This window comes from Pithys albifrons, chromosome 3, assembly GCF_047495875.1.
Source record: "Pithys albifrons albifrons isolate INPA30051 chromosome 3, PitAlb_v1, whole genome shotgun sequence".
NCBI lineage: Eukaryota > Metazoa > Chordata > Aves > Passeriformes > Thamnophilidae > Pithys > Pithys albifrons.
The window spans coordinates 99,192,072-99,219,620 of NC_092460.1; the positions used below are offsets into that span (position 1 = coordinate 99,192,072).

A 27,549-nucleotide genomic window follows, 5' to 3' on the forward strand; every position below is an offset into this window, starting at 1 on the left:
TCCTGCAAGGTCTCAGTGCTGCAGAGTCAGTTTGGTCTGTGATTTAGAGCTGCTGTGCCAGGTAACAGAGCAGGGACCAGTAGGGTGTGATCTGCACCCAGTTAAATTCTAACAGCATTGCTGTTTAATGCTGGTTTTCTAATCAAACTGAGTCAGAAGAACCATAAAACCCTTTACAAACAAATTCATTTTATTAAGGCACGTTTTATTAAAGCTCATCTGGTTTTAATCAGTCTCGTTGAGCTGGGTTTGCAGATCCTCCTGCTCAGAGGGCATTGGGGAGCAACTTGCAAAGCTGTGTATGGTACCTTTGGAATAATCTCCAAGCAAGCTGCTGGAATGAGGCCAACAAAAGAGCAGGATGCCTTCAGATTTGGTTATTCCTTCAAATTAAGTTATGTGCTTGCTTTGTCAAGATTGAAACACCTTAAAGGAGTAGCTACTAATCCTTTAAAAAGCCACACCTGTCCATGTGATCAGACTGAAAACTTCTTTATTTATGTTGTGTTTTCAGCAGCTTTTGTTTACTTGAAAAAGGTACTTTGTTCTCAATTGATTTTATTATAAAGCATTGCCAAGAAACAGCACATCAGGATTCATTTTTAAAGCAGCCCAGGATCTGTTTTATTGGTGCTGGCTGTTTTGTAACCAAAGCTGTTGTTTGCCAGCACAATGTGCCTTTCTGCTGACACTGAAAATTAAAGATACACCATGTCTGCAGAACAAAAGCCAATCAGTCTTTCTGTTCTATTAATAACAAATACCAGTCTCCAGGTGTTGGGGAAGAGGCACAAGGAAATTGTCAGCTGGCAAAGCCACTCTGGGTACCCTGTTTGCCTCCTGAAATGGTTCCTTTTTTCCCCTTGCTGTCTCTCCTCTGTCCTTACTGAATTCTTTATCAATCTGCAGCTCTTCCTCTCCTCTCCCTCAGCACCTACTGCGATAGCAGTTTTTATTTAACCTTCAAAAATGTGCTGCACTAGAGGTGTTTTGTGTAGGCTTTGCTGAGTAGCATCTCTATCTTACTGTAATCTTGTCTGTCTGTTGGTTTGCTTTTTTTTTCCTCCTCCTCTGGTGTTTTGTAACTCTGTCTGAAAACATCACCTGGAGTCAGAGGGAGTTTGGTTTGATTTGTGCTGCAGTGCTTCTCTTGTGTGCCATAAACTCAGCTCAGGTCTGGGGGCTAAACATATTTCTGCTGCAATCCCATCAGGGATCCTTGGCTGGGTTATGCCCCTTTGTGTTCAGATAATGGGGGTAACAGTAAATGTGTGCTGGGATGGAACCAGAGTAACAAATCACAGGCTGGTTTTTGCATCAGTCGAGTGGTGGGCAGTGAATTAACAGTGATTTTGAATTTTCCCCTTGCACAGCCATTGCCAAAGGCAATACTCTGTTAACTCTCTGGCAGAACTGGCTGTGGATCCTGGTGAAAGACTCTAAAATATTCTTCCCTGCAGTCAGAAGCTAGAGACAAGTTTTCTTAGGTGATAAAGGGTACAATTTTTTCCCCCCTTATTAAATAGCACTTAAAAATTAGACTCAAATTTTAAATTAAATTTATGAGATTAATACCTGACAACCAGGAAGATGTGTGTTCATTCCTGTCTGTTGGAGGCTCAGAAGATGTGCAGAGCACTAACTTAGTAGGTATGGCTTGCAGGAGAGGGATGTTTAATCCTAAATCTCAGACTGTTTAAGTCTGAATGTGCTGCCTTAAAATCGCTCCTCTGGTTCTTGCAGATGTGTATGGATTCTGAAAAGCACATGATCTACACCTTTGGAGGCCGAATTCTGACCTGCAATGGCAGTGTGGATGACAGCAGAGCCAGTGAGCCACAGTTCAGTGGGTTGTTTGCTTTTGACTGCCAGTGTCAGACGTGGAAACTCCTGAGAGAGGATTCCTGCAACGCCGGGCCCGAGGATATCCAGTCCCGGATAGGACACTGTATGTTGTTCCATTCTGTAAGTATCCATGCCCTGCTTTGATTGATGATTCCTGACTTTAAGGAGAGCATCTGGTCCTCATTTTTCTTGCAAATTTGAAGCTCTTCAATCTCCTGTGGGGTGTGTTGTCTCACTTGAGTGTTCGCTGACATTCTGGTGCTGCTTTGGTAAGTGCAGGAGGTCCTAATTCAAGTCTTGGAGCTTTCAGGAGTTCAGCTGAATAAAATTTCAACTGAAAAACAAGGTGAGTTTTTTAAAGAGTTGATTTTAATGGAATAATGGTAACCAGACCTAAAGGCTGTGGTTCAGTTTGACCTAAAGAATTCTTCTTTTTAAGTTGGTAAAGCAATTTAAAAGCTTCTGGTCTAATAGACACGCTGTGTAGTTACTAGAATGGGGCTTACTAGGTGTGCATTGAGTTGCACAGGCCTCATAGCCCCTTGTGCTGAGCACTCAGCTGCAGTTTGTTGTTCTGAGCAGCTGCTGACAGCTGGGCACAGATGAAATAATGGGCACTTCATCCAGAGCCTGATGGAAAAGCAGAGGAGTTGGTGGGGTGTGATGTCTATAGCATTTTGTTTAGTATTAGGCATTAAAAACTACCTTGCATTACCTTTCCAGCTGTGTTCATCAACCACATGTTTATTTAAGAGAAGAGAATTAAAGAGGAGAATTCAAGAGAAGAGAATTAAAATTGATGTTGTGACATTCAAGTATTTACTGATACCACCAATTCAAAACCCACCAATTTGAAGAAATTACTGAGTTTGTTTCTCTTTCCTTTTCCAGAATTTTTATAGTGAATACTGGGCTTTCAGAGCCTTCAATTTTATTTTTGTTTTGAATGGCTCTTTAAAATCTGGTGAAAAACATATTGCCACACAAGATTCTACACAGGCACCTGAGGTCTTTCCAGTATTTTTCTGTGATAAACATAAGAATACAGGTTTCTGAAGCACAGGTCGTGGAAGTTTAAGTTCTTTTCTGTTTTCTGAGTCATTTGCAAGAAAAATAATCTGCCTCTTACAGACTTTCCACTTGGCAAACTTGAGAGAAGTAATAAACCTGTTATTCTTGGCTTTGTGCTTACCATTTGCCTGTTCTGAGCTTAGCAATGTGCTGGTACCTGGAGGGTTTCTCCTACAGTCCATCCTTTGTTCCTGTTCTGTTTTGTACAGTGAACTTGTGATCTGATGGGTTTCAGACACAGGGACTGTTAATTCTTTAATATTAAACTTGAAAGACAAGTTGCCATTTTGAAGTATTGAAGTTAAAGCTGAATGAGGCAGGGCTACAGTAGCTAAAATAATTTTAAACTTAGAAGAAACATCTCTGTTCCTCTTTGATTCATTAATTGCTGCCCCATCCCTGGAAGTGCCCAAGGCCAGGTTGGATGGGTTTGGAGCAACCTGGGATAATGGAAGGTGTCCCTGCCCATGGGTGGAGATTGGAATGAAATGGTCTTTTAAGGTCCCTTCCAAGCCAAACCATTCTGTGATAAATGTTAATGCTCACAGTTGACCAACATAATTTCATGATCTTTTTAAAGACTTTTTTTGTTTCCCATTCCAGAAAAATCGCTGCTTGTACGTATTTGGTGGCCAGAGATCAAAGACTTACTTGAATGACTTCTTCAGTTATGATGTGGACAGTGACCATGTGGATATTATATCAGATGGCACCAAGAAAGATTCAGGGATGGGTAAGAGACCTACATGATCATTTCTTTCCATTGGTACAAATGAGAAATATGTTGTGAAAGGTGAAGTATTGGAAAAGGAGAAATATATAGGTGAGGGTCAGTGTCCTGTGGGATCAGGTTGGCATCCTTAACTAGCCCTCCATACCCAAGTAAACTCCACAGTATTTAGGTTAAATTTATGCCAGCTCTTCTGTCCTTTGTCATCTGACACTCACCACCTTCAGCACAATACAAATAATTGATGCATGAAACCACACAGCACCTCAAAAGGAAAAAAAAGCAACAAAGAGCAAAATAAGAACTAAAAATACCTCATTTGAAACTCTGGCAAAGACACCCCCCCTCCAAAAAAAATCAGACATGAAAAAAGTTTTTTCTTTAAATCTGGAAAGAAGAAAGAAGATTTTTATTTTTCTGGTTTTCACTAAGTGGAAGATACAATAAAATGGAGATAATCTGCTTGGTTTGAGATGCAGAAAAGCAGAGAAGATGCTTAGTCAGAGAATTGGAGTAGAGGGACAGAAGTTATTTTGCCTGCCAGGAGCTGACCAGAAAGATGAGACCAACCTGTTGTCCTTTTATATTTGTAATAGTTATGAGGAAGTGCCAAAAAAAGGTGGGAGGAGGGAGCAAGGCTCAGCCCTGTTTGGTTTATACCACTGGAGGTGTAGACCCCAGGCAGAGTTCTGTATGACAGAAATCTTTAAAAACACCCAAAGGTCAAGTTACATAACCACAAAGAACTGATTTTATACCTTTTCTCCTCAAATGACAAAGAAAAATGTTTTTTTTCTCTAAAAAGCATTTCTGCTTGTATAAATACATCATTTTCCTGTTACAAACACCCTGATTTTTATCATACAACTCAGAATTTGAAGTTGCACTGTGTGCTACTGTGAGACAGAAGTTATGAATATTTCTTACTATTATTTATATTCAGTCCCAATCTTGTTTTCTCTTCTTTCCAGTCACCCAAATCCCAGGCAGCTAATTTATCTTGAATTTAGGCTGCCTTTCTTCTCCTAATCAGGCTTCATTTTCAGCAAATCATTTTGCTCAACTTTGGAAGTGAATTATTGATGGTCAGGAGTTATTGTTTGCTCGTTAATTTAGTTATGCCAATGAAGGAAAAAAGTACCCAAGCTCTTATTCTCTGGAGTCATTTATTTACTTGAGTGCTTCCAAGAAAGAACCAGCTTGGGTTGTTGACAGTCTCCTTTCTTTAGGTGCCTGTGTGTTGCCTGATGCTGCTCCACACACACCCACACACCGTTTGTTATCCTCAGGATTTCAAAGAATCGATTTTTTCTTCCCCAGGAAATCTCGAGCATTCTGCCATTTTGATCTTTTCAAACTACATTTCCTTATAGCCAGGAGCTTTAAAACATGTGGCTTTAAGCTGACACCTGTGTCTGCTTCAGATTTAAAGCTACTGAGCTTGTCTTGCAGCTGGAGAAGACACTGAGCTTTTCAGAGAGTGCATGAACTGCAAGGCTCAGCTAAGTAAAAGAGACTATAATTTTTAGCCCTCCTCCCCATTCCCACAGGCTCTGGAGTGGTGAATAGAAGATTTTTAAATTTTTTTTTTTGGTAAGAAAATGACTCACTGGACATAATTCTCAAGTAGATTTTTTGGTTTACTGTCCTCCTGAGTGCAGAAAATAAACAAACAGATTTGAACGTTTCTGTTGCTTTTGAAAGAAAACCCTGGGATAATTTGCATTTTAACAGGAAAGGAACAAAATGCTTGTTACATTCAGACAGCAAATGTTGACAGCACTGTTTTCACCCCAAAAAGCAAGTCTTTATTGTGCTCTTGTTAGGTAGTGCTACACCATTATGATGTGTCTGAACAAAGTGATTCCCTGCCTGGTTGCTGTGAAGTTTGAAGCTTCTTGGTGTGATGAGTCAAGTTGAGGATGCCTGACCTAAATGTTCCTATAAAGTCCCATGATTACATTTTGTTCCTGGCTCACATGTGGCATTCAGTTCTATTCTTAGTTGAGCTATTTTGATTTTTACCCTTTCTAAAAGAACTGAATTGTGCTTTTGTTTAAATATCTCTTGGAGTAGTGAGGAGATTTTATTAAAAGTAGTAAAATGGATCGTTAGGGATTATCAGGAACATGGAGCTGTTGCAGTGCTGTGAAACTGTGGTAGTGACATGTTGGTTTTGTTTCTGTCATCTTCTGGGTGAGATATTTATACTGTTCATGTTCCTTGGGTTTTGTTTGTGCCTGTGATGTTGATCCTGTAACTAGTTCCTTGTATGGCTGACATGTTTGAGAATAGTGGTGATGAGTAACAGTTGAATTTTCTTAATTTGGAGTAAAGGACCTAATTTTAGCAAATTTAGACATGGAACTGTGATGATGTGTTGGATGTGAGGGAAGGCAGTAGTGGTACAAACTGGAGGAGATTTAGAGTAGAGCCTGTGCTAGGAGAAAAGGCAGAAATGTTTTATGTGGATGGACACACTTTTAGAGCAGTTTGATACTTTTAATTACTTTGAAAAGCACATAAACAGCACACAACCAACAACAACAACAAAAAAAAAGCCCAACAAACATATTCCAGAGTGTACCTCTGAAGCATGGAGGGGATCTAGGGGTTCCTCCAGCCTCAGGTGTCTCCCAAGGACTGGAATGACAACTTGCCTTACTCACTTAGTGCACAATCTGTGAGTAATCATGGACTGTCATTTCAGGTCTGAGGGAACTAATGGGAACACTTGTGCTTAAGGTTCCTGTGATAATCCTCTCTGGCCTTGACTCAGGAGGTGTCTCAGAGCTCCTGGTCAGAGGGAGAATTTCCTTCTGCACAAGAATGCACATCATCTTTTATCCCTTGGCATAGAGCAACTTCCAAAGTCAAATGTGAACAAACCTTGTGGCAGTGAAGGGGTTCTTTGGGTTATCTACAAGTAGGTTTTTATCTGCCAGTGAAGGTCCTGAGTCTCTTGCTGGGCAGGTGCTCGTTCCAGATGCAGAACTGTGCACCTCATGGATGGGGAATTTCATGGATAAGTACCACGGACAGAGGCGACAGCTCAGCCCAGGAAATCGTGGTTTAAAACAAGGCAAAGTCAGAAAAACATGAATCAAAATAGCACAGCAGCATGGCCAGGATCCAGCTAAGCCAAACAGCTGGAATATCCCATTCTGATCATCTTTTTGTGACACCTGACATGTTTTGCCTGTGTTCAGGTAAGATCTACCTTGCCAGAGGCCAGCACATCCCTTGCCATGGAAGCACTTTGTTTTGTAAGGCACTGTGTGTGTTTCCCTCTTGTGAGGTGCTTCTCTGAACCAATCCCAAAATCCATTCCTCTGCCTGGGAAGGTGAGGAGGAGAGTGGCCAGTCCTCACATCCTAAGGATGCTTTAGAGATACCCTAACTCAGGATTCCATTCACATTTACTGACTGACCTGGTTTTTCCAAAATCTCAGAGAGAACTGAGTGTTGGGCATAGGATTGTTGCTTTGGCAACATGACAGCCAAACTGTTTGGATGGTCTCCTTAGCTGCTTCTTGGCAGGCTGCCAGATGCAGTCTCATCAGGAAAAATCCAAGAGGATAATCATGCTGTGTCAACAGCTGGCCTGTGTGCTGTCACTCACCAAGGTTTGCTCCATTCAGGGGAAGTGCTGCTTCCATGTTTTAGGAATTACCAGGAGGGGCATGGAGTAATTTGCAGGCCTACCACTTCATCAAAAATTTACCCATGGGGAGGTGCCAGGTTCTGGTGAGCAGCAATATCCATGTGATGGAGTTTTCTCCCAGTTCTGTAATCACGAGGCATCACAAGGAGGGAGGATACTTGCGAGTCATTTGTAGTGGGATTGGCATCACATGTTCTGAGGGTTTCACAACTCAGGTGGCACTAAAAGGCTGTCAGTGAACTCTCTTTAATTATCCTTCATGAATCCTTCAGACATCATAGAATCATAGAATGGATTGGGTTGGAAAAGACCTCAGAGATCAAGTCCAACCTTTGGTCCAACTCCAGTCCCTTTACCAGATCATGGCACTCAGTGCCACGGCCAAGCTCAGGTTAAAAACCTCCAGGGATGGGGAATCCACCCCCTCTCTGGGCAGCCCATTCCAATGCCTGAGCACTCTTCTCTGCAAAGAATTTCTTTCTCATCTCCAACTTCAATTTCCCCTGGCAGAGCTTGAGCCCATCGTGCCCCCTTGTCCTGTTGCTGAGTGTCTGGGAGAAGAGACCAACCCCCACCTGGCTGGAACTTTCCTTCAGGTCTACATGGTCTGCAGACTATGCTAATTTATACAATTTTTTGCCATTCCTGCGTTTCGATGCGTATTTAAAATCTTCCCACAGTATTGCCTCTGATATGAGGGTCAAGATTCCATTTCCAAAATTCTGTCTGGTACCATGAGAACATCTGTGAAGTCATAAACTCCACTTTAGGTTGCCCAGAGAAGCTGTGGCTGCCCCATCCCTGGAAGTGTCCAAGGCCAGGTTGGACAGGGCTTGGAACAACCCGGTGGAGTGGAAGATGTCCCTGCCCAGGGCAGGGAGTTGGAATGAGATGATTTTTAAGATCCCTTCCAACCCAAACCGTCCTAGGATTCCATGAGCTCCAATTCCCAGCTTTGCAAACTCTGTGTAAAAGCTGTTTCCTTGCTTCAGTACTGGCTGCAGCCAACACTGTGCTTGGAACAACTGTAGCTGTTTGCACACATGAGCCAAAAAATGTTCAGCTCCCTGAAATGATCCAACAAAGGCCTGGATGTAGGACTGGGGCAGTGGGAATGTGGCTGTTGCATGATCAGGTGTCGCTTTCAGAGAAAAGCTTTTCCCATGTGTTGTATTTAAATGGCAATTACATTGTCCAGATCTCCCCAGCATCTCATGGCAGCTTGCTCAGGAATTATTGCTTGTTTATGTAACTGGCTGCAAACTCAAGGCCTGTGTGGCTGAATATTGTTTTCAAATATTGAGGCCATGAGCTTTTGATTTTTACTGTATAAAAATAAAAGAAAATACGATGAAGATTCAGACTTATTTTCAGTTTGTTACTGCCCTTCCACCCTGGGCTGGTTAATAAGATAAAGGAGGGGGGAAAATACACAGTGGCACAGGAAAGGCATCTGCCATCTACTAGACTTTTTGGGATTGTGTTGTGTTTAGTGATTTCTCTCTACAGCTTTTCTTCTCCACTCAGGGAGCTGTTGTCATAGGAGCCAAGTTAAAGTTGTGTAAACATGGGCCAGTGTTCAGAACACCCAGGGCTCAGTCCTTGGTCACTGCCCAGGGCTCAGTCCTTGGTCACTGCCTCGTCCTTGGAGCTGCCTGCCCACAGCTGACCCCAGAGGTGCCCTGAAAGGTGTGGAATCCATGGAGATCTGCTCCAAATCTGATCTGACATCTCTGGGAGGAAGCAGAAGTGAGGGAACTTCCTTGGAGCCATTCCTACCACTTTATTCACCCCTTGGATCTAATACATTACCAATAACAGGTCCTGCTCTGGTTCTCACCCCTCGTCATTTATGACTTTATTCCTCCAAGTCCTAAAATTTAAAAGAAATGCATCATAAACCATCAGTTATTGTCACTGTTGCAGGTTCATTTTTATAGGTTCACTCTTGTTGCCTGTGCAGAATTAAATTTCCTTCCCAATGTACATTTTGTTTCCTAAACATCCCAAGTATTTTTCCAACGTTTCCAGCCTGTGTCCCTCTCTAATACTCCGACTGCAGCGTTTGAATCATATCCAGCATTTCCTGCCAGTCTGCTGCACTTGCAAATGATGAACCTCTCTTACCCCCTAGTGGAAGTATTTCAGTCCTGAGGATTTTATGGAGCCCTTTTGCTCTTGTCAAGGATCAGACTTCCTTGGAAAACATCTTTTTCTCTTGGGTTTAAAACATCGCAGCATCTTGTGCTCACTGTGTAGTATCTTATTTTCTATTTATTTTCAAGGACTTGTTTACCAAATTTGTGCTCTCTTGTGGGTTTTTTAAATGATATTACATCAAATTTTCTATTTTGTCTTCCTCTGCAAAGAACTGGATGGCAACTTTTTCTAGCCTAGGGCACTGCTTCAACGTGGTTTCTACACAGTTGCTTAGATGGGTCACAGAGTTTATGTAAGTTGCTCCTGGGCTTAGGCCCTCAGTAAATGTCAGGATTTATATTTCTGCTATTTTTTTAGACATTCTACATTTCTAACAGTCTCAAGAAGAGAATCAGGGAAGCCTGAAATTACTTGCCTTGAATTTGGGTTTGATTGCACTTGCTGCAGATGAATTCCAGCCTTACTATCAGGAGGAAAGAAACCAGCAGAGTTGAACTTTGGCAGCTTTTCCCTCCTTCATTATTTAAATAACAATTTCAGCTTCGGGAAATCGAGCATAAGTGAGATACAGAATTCATTTATTTAACAACATTTCAGGAGGAGGGATGGGACTTCCATAGCCAAGTTTCAGATGCTTTTGGTATCGATGGTAATACAGCAACTGTCTTCCTCCTGATTATAATAATTTTCATTTCAATGAGCCTGAGGTATTAATGCTCTGAAGATTTGCATGGGGTTTTTTTTTCTAATATTCCCGGCATGGTCTCAAATGTTCAGAGCACAGACAGGGTTGCAAAGACATTTTCCATCTACATTAGCATTGCTGATCAAATTGAGATGGCTCTGGTGCCAGAAATGTCTCAAATAGGCCTTGCATTGAATCCTTTTGGGTCAGCAATTTAGTCCCTGACTATGGAAGCAAACACATTACATGATACTCTTCAAAAATGAGCAATAGTTAGTCTACAATTGTCTTTTTATTCTCAATTTCCTTGTGGGCTGATTGTCACAGTCCTCATTTGTCTTCTTAAAAAAGATGTTTGTGGTTTGCAGGTAAGACAAGGTGTGTAGTCATTGTGCCTGTCATATTCCCTGATTTTTTCTCTTCTCTTCCACCCATTTGCTTAAAAGTAGATTAATTTTCCTTTAAAACTTTGTGGCAAAATTGGAGATCAAACTATTCAGGTTTGTAAAACCACAAGGAATGATTTTGTCAACAGGACACTGAGAATGAATTATCTGAATATATTCCAGTTTCTGCTTAAGTTTACATAAGAATTAACCAATTTTAATTTATTTTTTTTAAGAAATGCTTGGGTTCTGTGGTGTTGCTAAAGGCTTCACCAGGGGCTTAAATTGTAGAAAACCAATTTGACTCAGGAATTTTTTTAATTAGTTTATTACTTTCCTGGCCTAGTAAATGAAAAGAATGAAGTATAAGAACGAAACCTGTTACAGAATGGGCTTCCAAAATACCGTTTTGTGTCTTCTGAAACAGCAACATTAAATGGTTTATTAGTGTAGAGCTTCTTTTCTAGGCCACGGGTGCAGTTGAGTTTAATTGCAAGGAAGAATTTGCAAAATACGAGAGTTCTGAGAATTTTTCATGCCAAAATCTTGACCGAAGGCCAGAAACCTTTACCAGCCTTTATAAACTGACCCAGAAAGAGAAAGGAGACAAACAGGATCTGTAAACAAAGATCACAGTGCCCTTCCCAAATACATTTTGGGAGGATGGTTGCCTGGGGACACAGGAAATGGGGAATTACACAACAAACAAAAAAGGCTGCCAAACAAATTTGCTGACCTTTGTTTCTGGGGAATTATGATGAAAACTGTTGGAATCCGCAGGATTTCACCATATTCCTAATTCCAGAGGTGGAACAGAAGAACAGTTTGGTAACTACACCACAACTGTGTAGAAAATACAAACGTCTTCCTTGACATCTTCGTCCTGAAGGAAGCAATGCAGGGGTGTGAGCTGTGAGATCATGAGTTCATCTTCAGCTTTTTGGAGTTTCCCAGCTTCTGCAGTTAAGCCTTTTGGAATCAATGCTTCTTTTTACAGATGAGATAATAACAAAATAACTCCATTCATATTTGCAAGGGTCATCCGGTCATTTAGCTCTGTGTTTAGGCAGCTTAATGCTCATTTCTGAGCTGATAATCTCCCATACAGCTCTGTCCATATCATAGCAAATAGCAGCTCTCAGAAGGTTTTTTTTTTGCTTCCACACCTCCCAGATAGGAAGGGACTTGGCTTTAGCAGGGAAGGACTCAGCCTCTGGCTGATGATCCCTGAATTGCAGGGGGAGGGAAAAGCCTTTGCCTGATGTTTGGATCCCTTCCCGAGTCCTCCATTGTTTTCAGTGTGTAACTTTTATTTTTTGTTTTGTCAGTTCCAATGACAGGTTTCACTCAAAGGGCCACCATTGATCCAGAACTGAACGAAATCCACGTCTTGTCAGGGCTCAGTAAAGACAAGGAGAAGCGGGAAGAGAATGTAAGGAATTCCTTCTGGATTTATGACATTGTGAGGAACAGCTGGTAAGTTGTAAGTTCTGGCTTTGCTCAGAAAGCAGTTCTGTCTCCAGGTAACTCTGTAACCTCCACTACCCATGGAATGGAGATGTTGAAGACAACTTGAGTTCCCCTGAGGCACCTCTTTTTCCCCATGGTCTTTAGAGACACTCTGGCAATAAGCCAAATGAGGGAGAGAAATCAACATCCTTATTGGAGCCAGGTGGAGGGGATGAGGGGAAGTGAGCAGCTATAAAAGGCTTTTCCTGTAGGAAGTGCTTGAGGCCAGGATTCATCATCAGTGCAGCAAATTCAGTCAAATGGAAGTTGATAATAGCAGTGTACATGGGGCCAGTTATTAGAAACCAAGGAAACTGCTGCATATGGATGGTGATGGAGGAGTGTCCCTGCTAAATCCTGAGAGAAGATACCCTGCTCTGTTTGCTGGTTTGTATTTGGTAGCTGGTTTCTGTTGTCCCCTTTCAGAGCTGGCAGAGTTTTTGTATTCAAGGTCTCTTCTAATGTGGGGTCATTTCACTTTGAAAAGTGTGAATGTTGTTTTTTAAAAATGGATTTTCAGTTACAACTTAAGTCTGCTTGGAAATCTGTGATTGATTGATGGATTGATCAATTGATTGATTACAGCTTTGCTGTAATCCATGGTCTAAAGCTCTACTGGATCCAAGATGTCCATAATAAAAAGTACTTCATGCTGACAATTCTGAGAGCAAATAATGTCACTGTCTTAGTTTGAGGGAAGAAACCAAAATGTTTACCCAAAAGCGGAGGATTCCTCCCCAATAATCACGTCACTCTTTATCAAATTACAACAGTCACATCTAAAGATACTCCCAAAGCTCATGGCAAATAATTTTCTGGGCTTTTTTCCTGTTTGGCTTGTGCATGAGGACTGTGTTCAGCCAAGATGGTCTCTGATTGTTGGATGGGTTTCTTTGTAGAGCTAAGAATGGGGATATGGGATAATAGAGAATAACATATAGAGAAATAAGGAAATCTTTGGTGTTATGCACCATTTGTATGTGACAGCCTATAAATCCTACTAATCATTACTGAACTGCCCCTTGTTTCAGGTCGTGTGTCTATAAGAATGACCAAGCAGCAAAAGAGAATCCAGGTAAAAGCCTTCAGGAAGAGGAGCCCTGCCCAAGGTTTGCCCATCAGCTGGTGTATGATGAGTTGCACAAGGTATGAGAATCTTTATAAATAGATGGTGATTTCTTTAGTCTTATTGCTCTTAAAATGCCATTGTTTCCTCAAAGGTGGTATAATGAGTACAGTTTTTTGTTTAGTGTTCTTGTTTGGATTAATATAGTGAGTGACTTTCATTTAATTTACCATATTTTGAAATAAAATGCTGAGCTGCTTTTTATGTCAATATGGAGCAGACATAAGAGCTGTTCTCACACTTCAGAACACATGAAGCTTCATTCAGTATTCTCAGGGATTTAATCTCACAGTCTGGTAGTGACTAAATGGTCTCAGTTACCAACATTTCTGGGAAGAATTGGAATGAAATAATCACAGTAAAGAATCTTCTGTGCCAGAGGTGCCTGACTTTGCCCTGCATGTCAGAAACAACTGTCATTCTTTAGCATTTTCAGAAACATTCATGCTTAAATAGACTTAAAATTTGTTTTAGTGTACCTGACTGCTCAGTAAACTTAGGGCTTTGTGCATATTAACCAGTAAAGCAAGAACCCACAGATTAGGTTCATAAAGTCATTAATCCATGAGTTTTAATTATTATGACAGACCTGTTGAACCTTCCATGGAAATTTTGCAATTAAATGTTTTCTAAAAATTCTTTTTAGTCTGAAACAGTCTGAATTGAAGAACATAAATATACTTTAGTCTTGCACTCTATGGGGTGACAGGCAAATCTGGAAAACCCAACTGGCCCAAAACTCTGGGGATGAGGAGGATGATGGAGGAATAGGTACAGATTCTCTGTGGAAAACTTGCATTGCTTGTTGTCTTCCCAGACTGTAATATTGACTGTAAATACTGTTCTCCCTTTACTTTTAAAGTGTAAGGTACCCTGAGACTGAGAGGAGTATTTTAGAAGTTCCTCTGAAGGTTGCTAAATCATTGCAGTTGCCCAGCTTTATCTGAAGAGCTGTTTGATGTGCTTGTTTTGAAGAGCCTTATTTTTAGAAACCTCTGTTCCAATGACCTTTCTAAACTCCTCTGATATAAATAAGGAGAGTCTGCAGCAGTGGGATGCAGAATACATTGTTTTGAGTGATTATTTTTAAAGCTGTGGGGAAAGGTAGCCTGTTGGACTTGTTAAACCTCAGTATTTGAAGGTCCTTTGTAGCATGTTTAATATCAACAGTTCAGAGTCTGAAATTACCAAACTATGGGAAGAAAAATAGAGTGAAGAAATAAACAGTCCTTTTGTAAGTCTGCTGGAAATTTGCCTCTCTCTGTAAGTCTAGTCTTGCATTTCAGGGGTGGACAGGTCAAATTAAAGCTCTGTAGAATTTATGGAACATGTGGGGACATTGATCATCTCCCAAGATTATGCTGGACTGGGCTTGCTGTTGCTTTATTTGAGCATCTTTAGGACTTCCCACTCACTTGGTTGGTGCTTAAGGATCTGTCATGCTCGTAGGTTTTTCCTAAAGGAAGAGTTTGTGTGGGTTTTGGATGTTTGTTTCTAAATACCTCAGGAATCTGCTAGAAGGAGGTTCTAACAGTGCAACTTTATTATTATCTGCAAGTGTAAGTGGCTTAAGAGAACCTTCTTCATCTCCTAAGGGACAAAGGGAGGTTAACAATATGATGGAGCAACTTGTCTAAAAGGCAGAATTTCTCCCTCCAGAATAAAACTCTCCAAAGCTGCTGGCATAGTAAATTGTCCTTGTTCAGTGCATGTACACAGACAATCAACTTTTTGATGTGCCTCTCATTTCCTTAGGTTCATTACTTGTTTGGAGGGAATCCTGGTAAATCCTGCTCTCCCAAGATGAGATTAGATGATTTCTGGTCTCTGAAGCTCTGTCGACCTTCAAAGGAATACCTGCTAAGACACTGCAAATACCTCATAAGAAAGCACAGGTATAGAAACAAAGGTGGTTTGCAGTTTTCTTTTCCAAGAGTCTCTTTTTTTAAGTTGCCAAAACTTGAATATCTTGTACCATTTTTGGGAAATGTCATTTATTAGTTATAAGTAACCTTCAAAGTCCCTTCAAACCCAAACCATTCTATGACTCTGTGCTATGATGGTCTTCAGGTTTCTTGATTATTTTTTAAATTATTTTAATGAAAAGCAGTGGGGCAGAACTAAACTACAAAATTAACTTCATTCTGCTTTGACTATGCTATTCTGAAACTAGAAAACTGTGGTGTGGGGAGTCATGGGGAATTTTTAGATTCCCTTTTCACTCTGCTGCTCATCAACATGTGTTTTGGTGCTGTCACCTCCCAAGGAAATGGAGTATGTTTTGGAAACACTGTGCTAGGAGATAGTAACAGCTCCCAAAGATGCTAATGAAGTCTGGGGGCTGGATGTCTTTGCACATCTGAGCCTCAGCCGTGGTGAGGTCATCAGAGTTCCTCATTCAGAAACTCTTGAAACAGCTCACTTAGGCAGAATTCAGCGACACTGCACTGCTTCCTGCACTCTGGATGCTTCAGACCTGCCTTATATGGGCTATTTAGGGCAACAGCTTTTCAAATGCAAGCTTATGGTGTTGCCTTAGTCAAGAAATTGCAGCAGAAAACAGCCTTTCAAGACCCAGCAAATTATTTGAAGCCAATAAATAGCTCTCGCTGCATTCTTGGGGAGAATACTTTGTTATCAGGGTCTACCAAGAGTTGGGAGGTTGGGTCTCTTCCTGATGGAGTTTTACCTCTGAGGCAGCAATAAAAATGCTGAACTCAACTCAGCACCCTTGTGGCTGAATGGGCCTTTTAAGATGAGCCACACAGTAGATGTGAATACCTGCAAGAATGAATAAAGGCCTTGCCCAGTTATCTGGGAGGCTCCTTAAACCCAGATGTGGTGCTATGGAAATGCAGCTGGGCAGCCTCCAGGGACAGCTCTGCATTACTTGTTTTCACTTGCTGAAGTTGCACTCAAAGGAAACATTGCTCTATGTTGTCTGGCAGAAATTTGGGGTTTATGCTCCCATTTTTTGGTGCATATGAGGGAGCCAAACCTGACCAGCCAAAGGGACTGGTGTGGTGGGTGCTTGGCTGGAGTTGCATCTTCAGCCAGTTTCCAAATTTGGGCTACACATGTCCATTGTGGTATAAATAGCCAAGAAAATTACCCAAATAAAAAAATAACAATATGAGAAGATGACAAACAGTGTGATGCTGCACTCAGTGGATAAATCATAGGAGGAAAAAGGTAATTTTAAACCTCTTCCTTTCTAGTCTTAGGCACCCAAGTCAGTGCTGGAGGGACACAGCTCTGCTCACTGAGCCCAGAATCATTATCTGAGGGCTCTGTTAACTTCTTTAGGGAATTCAGTTCTAGGCCCCTCAGTTCAGAAAGGATATTGAGGTCCTGGAGTGAGTCCAGAGAAGAGCAACGAGGCTGGAGAAGGGACTGGAGCACAAGCCCTATGGGGAGAGGCTGAGGGAGCTGGGGGTGTTCAGCCTGGAGAAGAGGAGGCTCAGAGGTGACCTCAGCACTGTCTGGAAGTGCCTGAAGGGAAGTTCTGGCCAGGTGGGGGTTGGTCTCTTCTCCCAGGCACTCAGCAATAGAACAAGGGGGCACGATGGGCTCAAGCTCTGCCAGGGGAAATTGAAGTTGGAGAGCAGAAAAAAATTCTTTGCAGAGAGAGTGCTCAGGCATTGGAATGGGCTGCCCAGAGAGGGGGTGGATTCCCCATCCCTGGAGGTTTTTCAGCTGAGCTTGGCCGTGGCACTGAGTGCCATGATCTGGTAAAGGGACTGGAGTTGGACCAAGGGTTGGACTCGATGATCTCTGAGGTCTTTTCCAACCCAATAGATTTTATGATTCTGTGATTCACAGAAGTTACAGTTTTTCTTTGTTAAACACAATGAGGAAATAATGCTGGTGGTAAAGAGGATTTCTAGGGACCTGTGCTCTTTCCAAAGGTGAGATATTAATATCCCTGGGACTGAAGTGCTCAAGACTCGCCCATGTCTGAACTGTGCTACTCATGTGAGGAGCCACTCACACCTTACAAACCAAACAAACTTGACTAAATGTTTTATATTTATTTGTTAAAAACTTGCTGCACATATGCTTTTCAGTATTTTTAGTAAGTGTATTATACTTTGCCCTTGTAACTCCGTTATACTCCCCCCCCAAAAAACCCTCCTCTGTTTCAGTCTGGCTTGAACATGTGATTTCCAGCAAATACTAGGCTGAGCTGCCACTAACATGGTTTTCTTTGGAAATACTGGGTTTATTAGATGGGTTTTGCTTTGTAGAACTAGTAGTGCTTAGTCCTGAAGGGAACTGGCTGTGCTCAAGTTTTCTGTCTCTGCAGGTTTGAAGAAAAAGCTCAGACTGACCCTCTTAGTGCACTGAAGTACCTGCAGAATGATTTGTATGTGACTGTGGATCACTCAGACCCAGAGGAGACAAAAGAGGTAAGGGATCAACAAATCTTTGTCTTAAAGAAATTTAAACTGTGTTCTCAGTAAAAGATTTGAGCTTCTTAAACCTTGTTTTTATTCAGTTTTTAAAAGCTCAACAGGTGCCCAACACTTTGCTGTATCATATCTTTCTCCCCACTGAAGTTCATGCTGCTTTACAAACACTCATTTAACAACTGCAGGTCCACATAAAATAACTTTTGTACTCCTAAGAGTGAAGACTAGGCCTTTGTTTTAATTCCAGCACACTGGTGTGTCTTTTGGGAGCTTTAATTGAAATGTAAACTCTCTGAAATGTCACAAGTCTATAGTTGGCTGTGTGGTAGAAAATGAGTAGAAACTTATTCATGCTGCCTTTTGGCTTGTCAATATTCAACAGCTCTGGAGGAAGGAAAGAGGTTTTTCCTGAGATGATCAGTATTTCTGGAAGTAGTTTGTATATATATATATATTGCTTACTACCCTTAAAATCTTATTTCCTCTGCCTTTTGAATGTTATCCAGTAGGCATGTTCTTTTATTTATTCCAGGAATTTGTTCCCATTTCCTGTTTTGATTCCAGTACCGCAGTACTTGGTCACTTCACAAAACAGATTAAAGAAAGTGAGAACTGACAGATAAAGTGGTTGATTTGACTCTGTCATTAATTTCCACATGGAAAGATGTGCCAGCATTCAGCTCCTGAGGGGCAGATGGGTAAAAGTCCATGGCTCTTACTGTCTCCTTGCTTAGTGACTTTGGAAGTCATTGAGCAGCTCCTTTTATACAATCATGGTAGGAGAATGGCCATTCTACTCCATGTCAAGTCCCTGGATTAAATCACATAATCTGGGGGGTTTAACTTGCCACTTTAGATAAAGAAAAGATTGTACAGAGACTGAAAGCTTTTGGGGGAGAGAGAATATGCTTAGATAGAATTATAGGGTTAGAATTACAAAAAAAATGTTTTGTCTTATCAGGATCTTGGAACTGGGCACATTGGTCATAAATTCTGGTCAGCCTTCATAAACATCTGATCCAACATGTCTCTATGGTCTCTGTTAGGTGTTTTTTCATTGAACTTGTCCCATATCCAATTGTTTCACATCTTTTCTAGTAATTTCTAGCATAGGAAAGACAACAAGTGATCCTGCTTTTCTACAGGTAGAAAAGGAGGTAACTTCTTTTTCCCCACTGTCTTCCCATTGTGGTTGACATTTCCATAGAATGATTTAGGTTAGAAATGCTCTTTGAGTCCAGCTGTTCCCCCAGCACTGCCAAGCCCACTACCAAACCATGTCCTTTAAATCCCTGCAGGGATGGAGACTCCACCACTGCCCTGGGCAGCTGTGCCAGGGCTTGACAACCCTTTTGGTGAACTTTTTGTTCATATCCAATCTTCACTTGAGGCCGTTTCTTCTTATCCTCTTGCTTGTTACTTGAGAGAAGAGCCCGACTCCCAGCTCACCCCTCCTGTCAGGGAGTTGCAGAGAACCACAAGGTCCCCCCTGAGCCTCCTTTTCTCCAGGCTGAGCCCCCCCAGCTCCCTCAGCTGTTCCTGCTGCTCCAGCCCCTTCTTCAGCTCCATTCCCTTCTCTGGACACGCTCCAGCCCCTCAGTGTCTTTCTTATTGTGAGGGGCCCACAACTGGACGCAGCACTTGAGGTTTTTTCTTCCTGTCTGAACCTGTACTAACCCTAAACATAAAACCCTCCCTTTCTGATGCACTTTTCTCCCCTTCTGCTCCCTCCACTCCTGTAACTCCCTGTCCTGTGTTCTCTGATCTTCCTATTTTTCCACGTCACTTCTGTGTGCTGGTAGCTCATCTCTCTTGGACCAGACCTAACGAGAGATCTTGCATCTCATGGCTGGCTGAGCCTTTTTATTTCCTGAAAATAGACATCTGTGGTGTGATCAGCAAGCTCCTCTCCTCATTCCTGCTGCCTCTTGTCACCCACAGATGCCTCACACTGGGCACATCTGGCACAGGAAGGCCTTTAATAGTCTGCATTTTGTTTTCCCACTTCAGTGCAAAGTGTTCAACTTGTCCAACTTGTAAGAATGAAGAATTTACCTTCCTGCCTGTGCTCCTCAGAGATTTTGGGGGAATGTAATAGCTTTATCATACAAGATAGAAAGAGAATAAAATGTTTCAAAAACAATTACCTGATTTCAGAAAGCACATTGGTGTTCTGGACATCAGTGATCCAGCATATGAGCTTAGAGAGCTCAGTCCAGCTGAGTGAATATATTGCGGATTCTTTCTCTGCAGGCCTAATGCCTGATGCAAACAAAATCCAATAGCTGCTGTCTGTCTGCTGGTCCATCAGATCAACACAAACCATTGAGCAGAATTAAAGCTTCCATTCCAGTGATCTCCAAAAATCATTGAACAGTTTCTGGGACGCTTTTTTTCTGTTTGTTTGGGTTTTGCTCTTTTTTATTATTATCATTAATTGTGCTGGTCATAAAGCTTTTACTTGCAAAGCCTTTTAACCCTGGGACAGCTCTGCCAAGGCTGTGGCCCCGAGCCAACTGCTGGGCTGGTACTGACTGGGTGTATTTCCAGTTGACGTCAATTTACCTTCCGGTTATCACATCGAGTTGGCTTTTTGCTCTGGCATTGCATCCTCAAACAGCTCCTGTGCTTTCCAAAGGTTTGACGCAGGCTGTTTGGATTCCATATCGAATTTCAAGCCCCAGTTTGATTGTGTCTCTCAGCCCAGACACCACCTCCATGCTCTGCCTTTATTTGTAGTTGAGGTCGTCTCAGTTAATATCAAAGGTGATCTATGGGATCGACGTGCTCTGTGCCATCGGAGGCTGGAAGAATTCTTAGTGTGGCAAAGCTTTAGGGAATCAATTTCTGCCTGTTTTCCCTCTTCTTTGGGCATCTGTGAAATTTGGGAAGGACCAAGCTGAATAGTTTTATCCCCAACTCTGCAGAGTTCTCCATGAGACCGCCTTCGATGGCTTCGTGCTCTCTGGACCGAGGTGTGGGTGGTGTTATATACCATTACAAACAGAATTTCCCCTTGTGGTTAGGTTTGCTTGCTTTGTAATAGAAGTAATTCCTTCTAACTTAGTTAGACAAGTCTGTTCAGCTGTTTGGAGTTGGATGCCAAGGAAAACAAACAGACTGTTCTTGAAACTTACTTTGGCGTTAGTGACCAATTTTGTTTAAAGTAGCCTGAATGATTGATGGGAGGAACATACCCCCAGCTTTTCATTCCATTGCTGTGAATTTTAGGGATGCTAATGGGATTATGTTTTTATTTCACTCTTTTATTATTCTAAAGTGAAGTAGATGCCTGCAAGTAACAGGTCATTGCATGGGTGCCTGTTTAGTAGCCACAGGCTGTGCCAGCAACTCCTCTGCCCACAAATGCAGAGCCAGTTCTCTTTAACTGTGATTCTGCTTGAAATCACTTAAACCTCTTTAGTCAGTTCAGGGTGTTCCAACCAGTAAATCTTTTTTCCTGTCTATGGATTAGTAGCCTTGACACTGTGTGCAAGGGAGGGTAGATCCCTAGAGCATGTGGAATTTTGTCTGTGATTTAAGAGACTGAAGTGGTATAAAAGTGTCATTTGTTGGTGTAAAAATTTCTGGTGGCACGAGTGTTGTTCTCTTTTCTCACACAGATGTGAATTTGGTGATAGTTTACAACTATAGGCTTTTAAAGAATAAAAGGATGGCCAAAATAAAAATCAAGTTAAATTTCAAAGGTTGTACTTTAAAAAAAACAGGTGTTATTAAAGCATGGAAACAATAGTAGATCATCTACCAGGCTAAAGGTATTCCTTGAACACTGCAGCAAACCATACCCAGAGCTTTGCTGCTCTTCAATGGGCTACAGTAGAAATGAAGATGATACAAAAAATGTTCAGTGCTTTCCAAGTGAAGGAGAGCAAGATGATTTTGTACATGGAGATTCAGCAACTGACAAAGTCAATCCCACGATTGCTGTAAAACAGATACAAAGCGCAAGGAAAACTTGCAGTATGTTTTTCTTGGAGCAGGGTAGGAGAAAGAGCAAGGACCTGGAGGCCAATTTGCTTGTAGACTGAGGCTGGAGGCCCCTGTTCAAGTTTGCTTCATACTTTCCATTCTTAAAACCTTGTCTTTAATAAATGTGACAGACAAAGCCAGCGGGCCCCAAAAGTATTGTTTGAGTCTGCGTTAGACTGATATTTCTGGGAAAATTCAAGCCCAAATGGGAAAAATAGTTCTAGGAAGGAGCTAAGAAAAGCCTGTTTCGCTTCTTCGTGTCCTGCTGTGATTCTTTGTAAAGCCTCAGAGCCCGAGTGCTGCAGGAGCAGAGGCTTTGGAGCCAAGGAGCCTTTACAAAACCAGTGTTCAGCCTTCCCAATTCCAGCAACGGCTCCGTCCTCAAAGAGTTTGAGCCTCTCTTTGCTTCTCTGAGCCTGTGCTGAGAGTCCCCAGCACCAGAGAACTGGGCAAAGCTGAAGAGCTGGTTTGCACTGTGATCTGAGCGCTCACTGCAGACATTGCAGAGGAGGAGGAGGAATTATGTCTGATTCAAACAGCCTGACAGGTGTCCCACATAGGAGATACTCATTGCCCCTTAACCATTTCACTTCTGCAAATACACAAATATACAAAACTAATAAATCCTTATTTTAGTTCACCAGATCTGTTTATGTCCAAGGAACCAACCCCTCCCTCAGTTCAGAAGGTTGGTTGGATCTCTGAGAGAGAATTAATTGTATAACAAAGGAAACTTGTCTTTTGAGTGGAGGCTTAATTTGGAATGGATGAAGCCAGAGGGACTGTCAGAAGAAAATGGGTGTTGTTGTGATTAAAGCAGTTGGATGCTTCTGCTGGATAATTGAATTGGGTCTTGCCTCTCTAACAGAGTTGCCATGTGATATTAAGCAAATTGTTTTTCCTAGATGGTCATTAATTGGGTGTTTCATTCGGGTGCCTGATGGGAGAGATCTGAGGTGTGATTTGCTTGAGGGCTTTGCTTTTCTGTGAATTCAGAAGCTGCTACATAACACTATTTTGAAACATCAGGTTCTGTTAGTTTCAAAGACAGGACCCAAAATTAATCACAATATGAAGTGCTGTCTGTTACAATAACAGTGTGATAAGAAACCTGATGAAGTGTGGTCTTAATAAGCAGGAACTATTCTATGCACTGGGAAGAAAGCAGGAATCCTTTGGGAGAACATCACAGGGTTAAGCTGGGATTGTAATGCAAATGCAGAGTGAACTAACTCGGGCTCAGCACTGTCCATAATTGATGTTCTTAATTCACGTGTTTGACTTTTCTATCAGAAAGTACTTTTTAAGTGCAAGCTGATACATAAATTTCATTTCCAACCAACCAAACAACAGCCCTCAAGGTTAACTGAAGTGCAGTGTCATCACTGAAGAAGGAAACAAGATACTTCTTTCCAGCTTTATGGGGAAGAAACTCGTAGCCATGAAAATCCATCCTGCCTGGTGCAGATGGAGCTGGAATACTTGGCACAAGGTCTTTCCAGTGGATTTTTGGTCTCAGTTCAGCGAGTTACAAGCTGGATCCTCCTTGTATGGTCTCTTAGTTGGGCACCTGAGCCCCAGCTTGGAGTGTGGCTTCTGCTCCCAGCGGGAAAGCTGCTGGCATTGCTGCAGGAGGAAAGGCAACCTCTGGAATCACGTGGCATCTTCCTTGGCAGCAGGGCCCTGAGGCAACTGTGTGGGAGGGCAGGGTGGCCAGGACATGGCATTTGCTCTCAGAAGCAGCACGGATTTAGCCACGGGGTTTATTGGAACTTTTGGAGCTATTTATGCTGGGCAGCTGTTGGAGGACGTTGCTGATTGGAAGCCAAGCAGCTCTGGGAAATTAGACTTGCAGGGAAGTGCATGTGGAGCACTGCAGTCAGTTGTGATTTCGGATAACCAGTCCTCACACTCACTTAATCACCCTCTGCCCCCTCTTCTGCCCTCTATCCATCCTGTATCTTTCTTACCTGTTCTTCCACTTCCCCAGGGCACCTTCTCCAACAGATGCTCCAACACTACAGTCCTTATTTTAGCCTGTTTTTCCCCTTGATGCCACATTGAAATTGATCCTGCTGAAGTGTTTTTGTAGCTTCTGGCACTTAGTTGTAGATTCACTTCTTGCAGCAGCTTTTTCTGCCTTTGTGACTTCTGGCAGAATCATCCTTGGTCATTGTTCTGTGGAGGCTCTGCAGCCCTGACTCCTTTGCACTTTCCTCATAGAACTTGGGTTTCAGACCACTTAATTTTTTTCCTAGTGCTTTCTTCACATGCTGCTGCCTGATAACAGAGCATCCCAGAGTGGGTGCTTTATTGTAGAGGAGACTTACAAGCTGTGATAACAGCAGGAGTATTTGATTTATTTGAAGATCCTGCTCCTTTTTGTGCGTTTTCTATGCATTTTCTGGTTTTACAATAGGATGATACAGATCTATTATAACTCCCAAGTGCATTTTCACAGAGCCTCTGCACCTGTTTTGTATCGCTGATTTTTCCTGTTTGTGTTGATTTGCACTTGGCCCCAGTGAAATGCACCTCAATCCATCATTATAAACTGGATTTAGTGGAACAGCAGTTGGAAGGATGTGTGCTCCATGCTTGTCAGTCTGTCTGAGCATGGTCTAAGGGCTGTGGCCTCAGTGATCCTGGGCTGTTCTGCCAAGCAGGTTATCACTGCAAACCCACAGTGCTGCTGACCCCGGGGCACACATGAATCACTCCTGATTCACGGCTCCATTTTGATGTCAAACCGTTGATGGCCACCCACAGTAAAGTTACTTGACCTGTTTGCCTCTCCCTGTTGGCTTAATCTGGGTGATGCTTTGATAATTTGCCTTTAAATATCATATAAAAGCATCAGAATTCCTATTAAAGTCAGAATGGACAACGTCCATTGCCAAGTCCCATCCTGGGACCTGCTGCCTCATAGAAGAAATCAGATTGATGTGATGCACTTTGTTGTTGCCAAATTCACATTGGCTTCTACTCATCACCTTCTCCACTCCTACATGCCTTCAAATTGTCCCTGTTCCCATTTTTTTCTTGACATTGAAATGAAACTCATGGATATGTAATTCCTGGCTGCTCTTCCCACTCCTTGTTCTGGTCTTTTTCCCCCTCTCTTCTTTCCTTTGGACTGTGTGCTGAAAAGACACACAAGATTTCAAGTCTTTAAGGAATCAGCTCATTCCTTATGGGAACATGACAAAGCACTCAGCGTTGGTGCTCTGTGAGTGACTGAAAACAGCAGCTGGGGCAGAGGAAGACACTGGTTACCATCTATGAGGGAGATATTAAGGGAGAATAAAATCATGAATGTGTTACTTAAAACGTCTGTACTGGTGATTCTGATGTTCCCAAAGCAGTTTTATCTTTAATTAAAGAGATATTACCTTAGACTTGTAATATCAACTTCTCTGGCAGTTCAGAAAGGTTGTTCCCATTAGAATCACGGAATTGTTTAGGTTGGAAGGGACCACCCAGCTCCAAGCCTCTGATGTGGGCAGGGATGCCACCCACTAGTTCAGGTTGCTCAGGGCCCTGTCCAGCCTGGCCTTGGACATTTGCAGGGATGGAACATCCACAGCTTCTCTGGGCAAAGCTTTCTCTGTGTTCAAGAAGTCCATGCTGCACTCCAGCAGTTACCCCGTTTTCATGCCATTTAATCCCTGCCTGCTGAGCCTGTACCTCATTAATACCTGGGAATGTTATCCTATGGAAAGGACTCTCCCTTCTTCACTGCAGTGTCTGCCAAAGAGGCAAGAAATTATGTATAAAAAATGAGAATTTCAGAGCTCTCAGTCAAGTACCTTTCATTGCATCAACACTGCTGTAATTCTAGGAAAAACCATCCGACTTGTGCCAAGGTGACACATTGTCTTGCTCATGTGAAGGTGCCAGCTGCTGTTACTCATGGGTATGGCACAGGAGTTCTGAGCACTGTGCAGGGAAAGCGCAGCAACTTTAAAGCCACTTGGACTTTTATGAATCTTTTGGGGTTTTTTTCTGTGTGGTTAATAGCACTTTTTCCTTTCTTTGTCCCTTCACTTCTTCTGCAGTTTCAGCTTCTTGCCTCAGCGTTATTTAAGTCTGGCTCGGATTTCACGACTCTTGGTGAGTATTGTGTGTCAGAGGAATTATATGATGTTCCCTTTGATAATTACTGTTAGTTCCTACTGGTTTTTACATCAAATGTTATAGTTCCTATCACCATTGTATGCCCTTTTCATTCTGAATGTGCAAAGTGCCACTCTCCAGACATTTGAGAGGTTATTTATAATGACCAGTGTCCAATGCCTCAAGCCCATATTTAAAACATCTGTCAACATCAGTGGTTTTAAACCAGCACCTCCTGGGATCATTTTGTGTCTCTTATTACATCTGATCCTTCACTGTTACCCAAGTAAACAGAAGCTTTGGTCAGAATAAAGCACCTCCTGTCCTGTCACTTTGGAATCTCACAGCGTGGCTGTGGCTCTGTTTGCTGTGATAACTGCAGTTCCTGGAGTAGTTTGGTTCGCCCTGTTCTTTGCAGAACTAGTTCTTTGGGCAGAATGTCAAGAGCGAAGAAAACAGTGGCGTGAAGGGCTGGAAACAGGAGGGCTGAGCCAAAGCCATGATTTGTTTCGCTCCTCTGTCCAGTTAACTCTTTTACAGAGCTCAGAGATTAATCCTGGGTGAGCTATAGGAAGGTTATAGGCAGAACTTACATCCTTGCAGAGCTGGGTTGTCCTCACATTGCCAAGCTCTCACTATGAGCTTGGATGACTTCAGTTTTTTATGGAGACAGGATTCCCTATCTAAGAAACTGAGGGAAGGAAAAAGCCCACTGCACTGTCTGCCCTGCTGGATGAGGTAGCTCTGCTGAGCTTGCATGGTTTGGAAGACATCTAGTTGATCCCATGAAATTAATTTTGTTTTTGAAGAAAGAAAACAGATGTTTCAAAAAAGCTGGATTTTTTGTAGAATCACAGAATGGTTTGGGTTGGAATGGACCTTCAAGTTCATGTTGTTCCAACACCTGGATCAGGTTGCTCCAAGCCCTGTCCAACCTCTCCTTGAACACTTCCAGGGATGGGGCAGCCACAGCTTCTCTGGGCACCCTGTTCCAGTGTTCACCACTCTCAAAAATCTTCCCCAGTTTTAAGTGTTCTAAAAGATGAATTAGTTGTTGAATCAATACAGCACTTTATCCAGAGTTTGGCTTCACAGAGAGGATACACATGTCACGCAGTGCTTCTGAAATGAAACAAAAAAACCCCAGCCCTCCTTGATTTGATTAACTTGGTTGACTTTGATTAACTGAAGAGTGAGTTCACTGAATTAAAAAACATTCCTTTGAGATACCAGCTATGGAAGTAATACAAAGCAGAGGAAATAGTTGTGTGCCTGCCCTATTGTTCTTGCTGTTGATGGTTTAAGTGTGATGATTTGTATACTCAGTGCAGACCAAACACTCCCCTTTTGGGAGGCAGCACTTCAGAAACCCAATTTGCAAAGCTCCCTTGTGCCAAGATACAGCCAAGGGTCCCCTGTGCAAGTCCAGCGAGTAAATACCAACTCTGACATGAGGCTCCCACCATCAGCAGGGCTTGTCTCAGGGAAAACTTCAAGCAATCTGAGGAGCAGTTCTGGTTATGGCAGTGAAGATCATGAGGAAAGCCTGAGGACAGAAAAAATGAGGCACCAAATAAAAATAGCTACACAAGTTTTGTTTTCTGGGACATCAGAGAAGTCCCCTGAGAACTCCTCCTTCCCCCATTTCTTCAGGGCTGTCAATGAGCTTGACAGGCATTTGCTTATTACTTTTTATGGCATTTTGATGGCTGGCTTGGGGTGACACATCTCTGTGTATGTGCACACAGTGGTGGGATGGGGAACTGGCAGCCTCATTAGTGGAGGCAGAAGTAGCCTAAGTCCTAAATGGACAACTGGCCTGTTCCACAGCTAAACTGAGCATTTAGAATGGTGA

General features: G+C 42.3%; 1 protein-coding gene across 1 annotated transcript in view; it reads left to right on the forward strand.

Moving 5' to 3' along the window:
• MKLN1 (muskelin 1) overlaps positions 1-27,549 on the forward strand; it is a 100,805-nt gene that overhangs the window by 72,904 nt on the left and 352 nt on the right. The window contains exons 11-17 of the mRNA XM_071552878.1: positions 1,744-1,965; positions 3,520-3,649; positions 11,870-12,017; positions 13,082-13,196; positions 14,932-15,071; positions 17,483-17,585; positions 25,637-25,691. Coding sequence (XP_071408979.1) covers positions 1,744-1,965; positions 3,520-3,649; positions 11,870-12,017; positions 13,082-13,196; positions 14,932-15,071; positions 17,483-17,585; positions 25,637-25,691 — 913 coding nt within the window. The remainder of the gene's footprint in view (positions 1-1,743; positions 1,966-3,519; positions 3,650-11,869; positions 12,018-13,081; positions 13,197-14,931; positions 15,072-17,482; positions 17,586-25,636; positions 25,692-27,549) is intronic.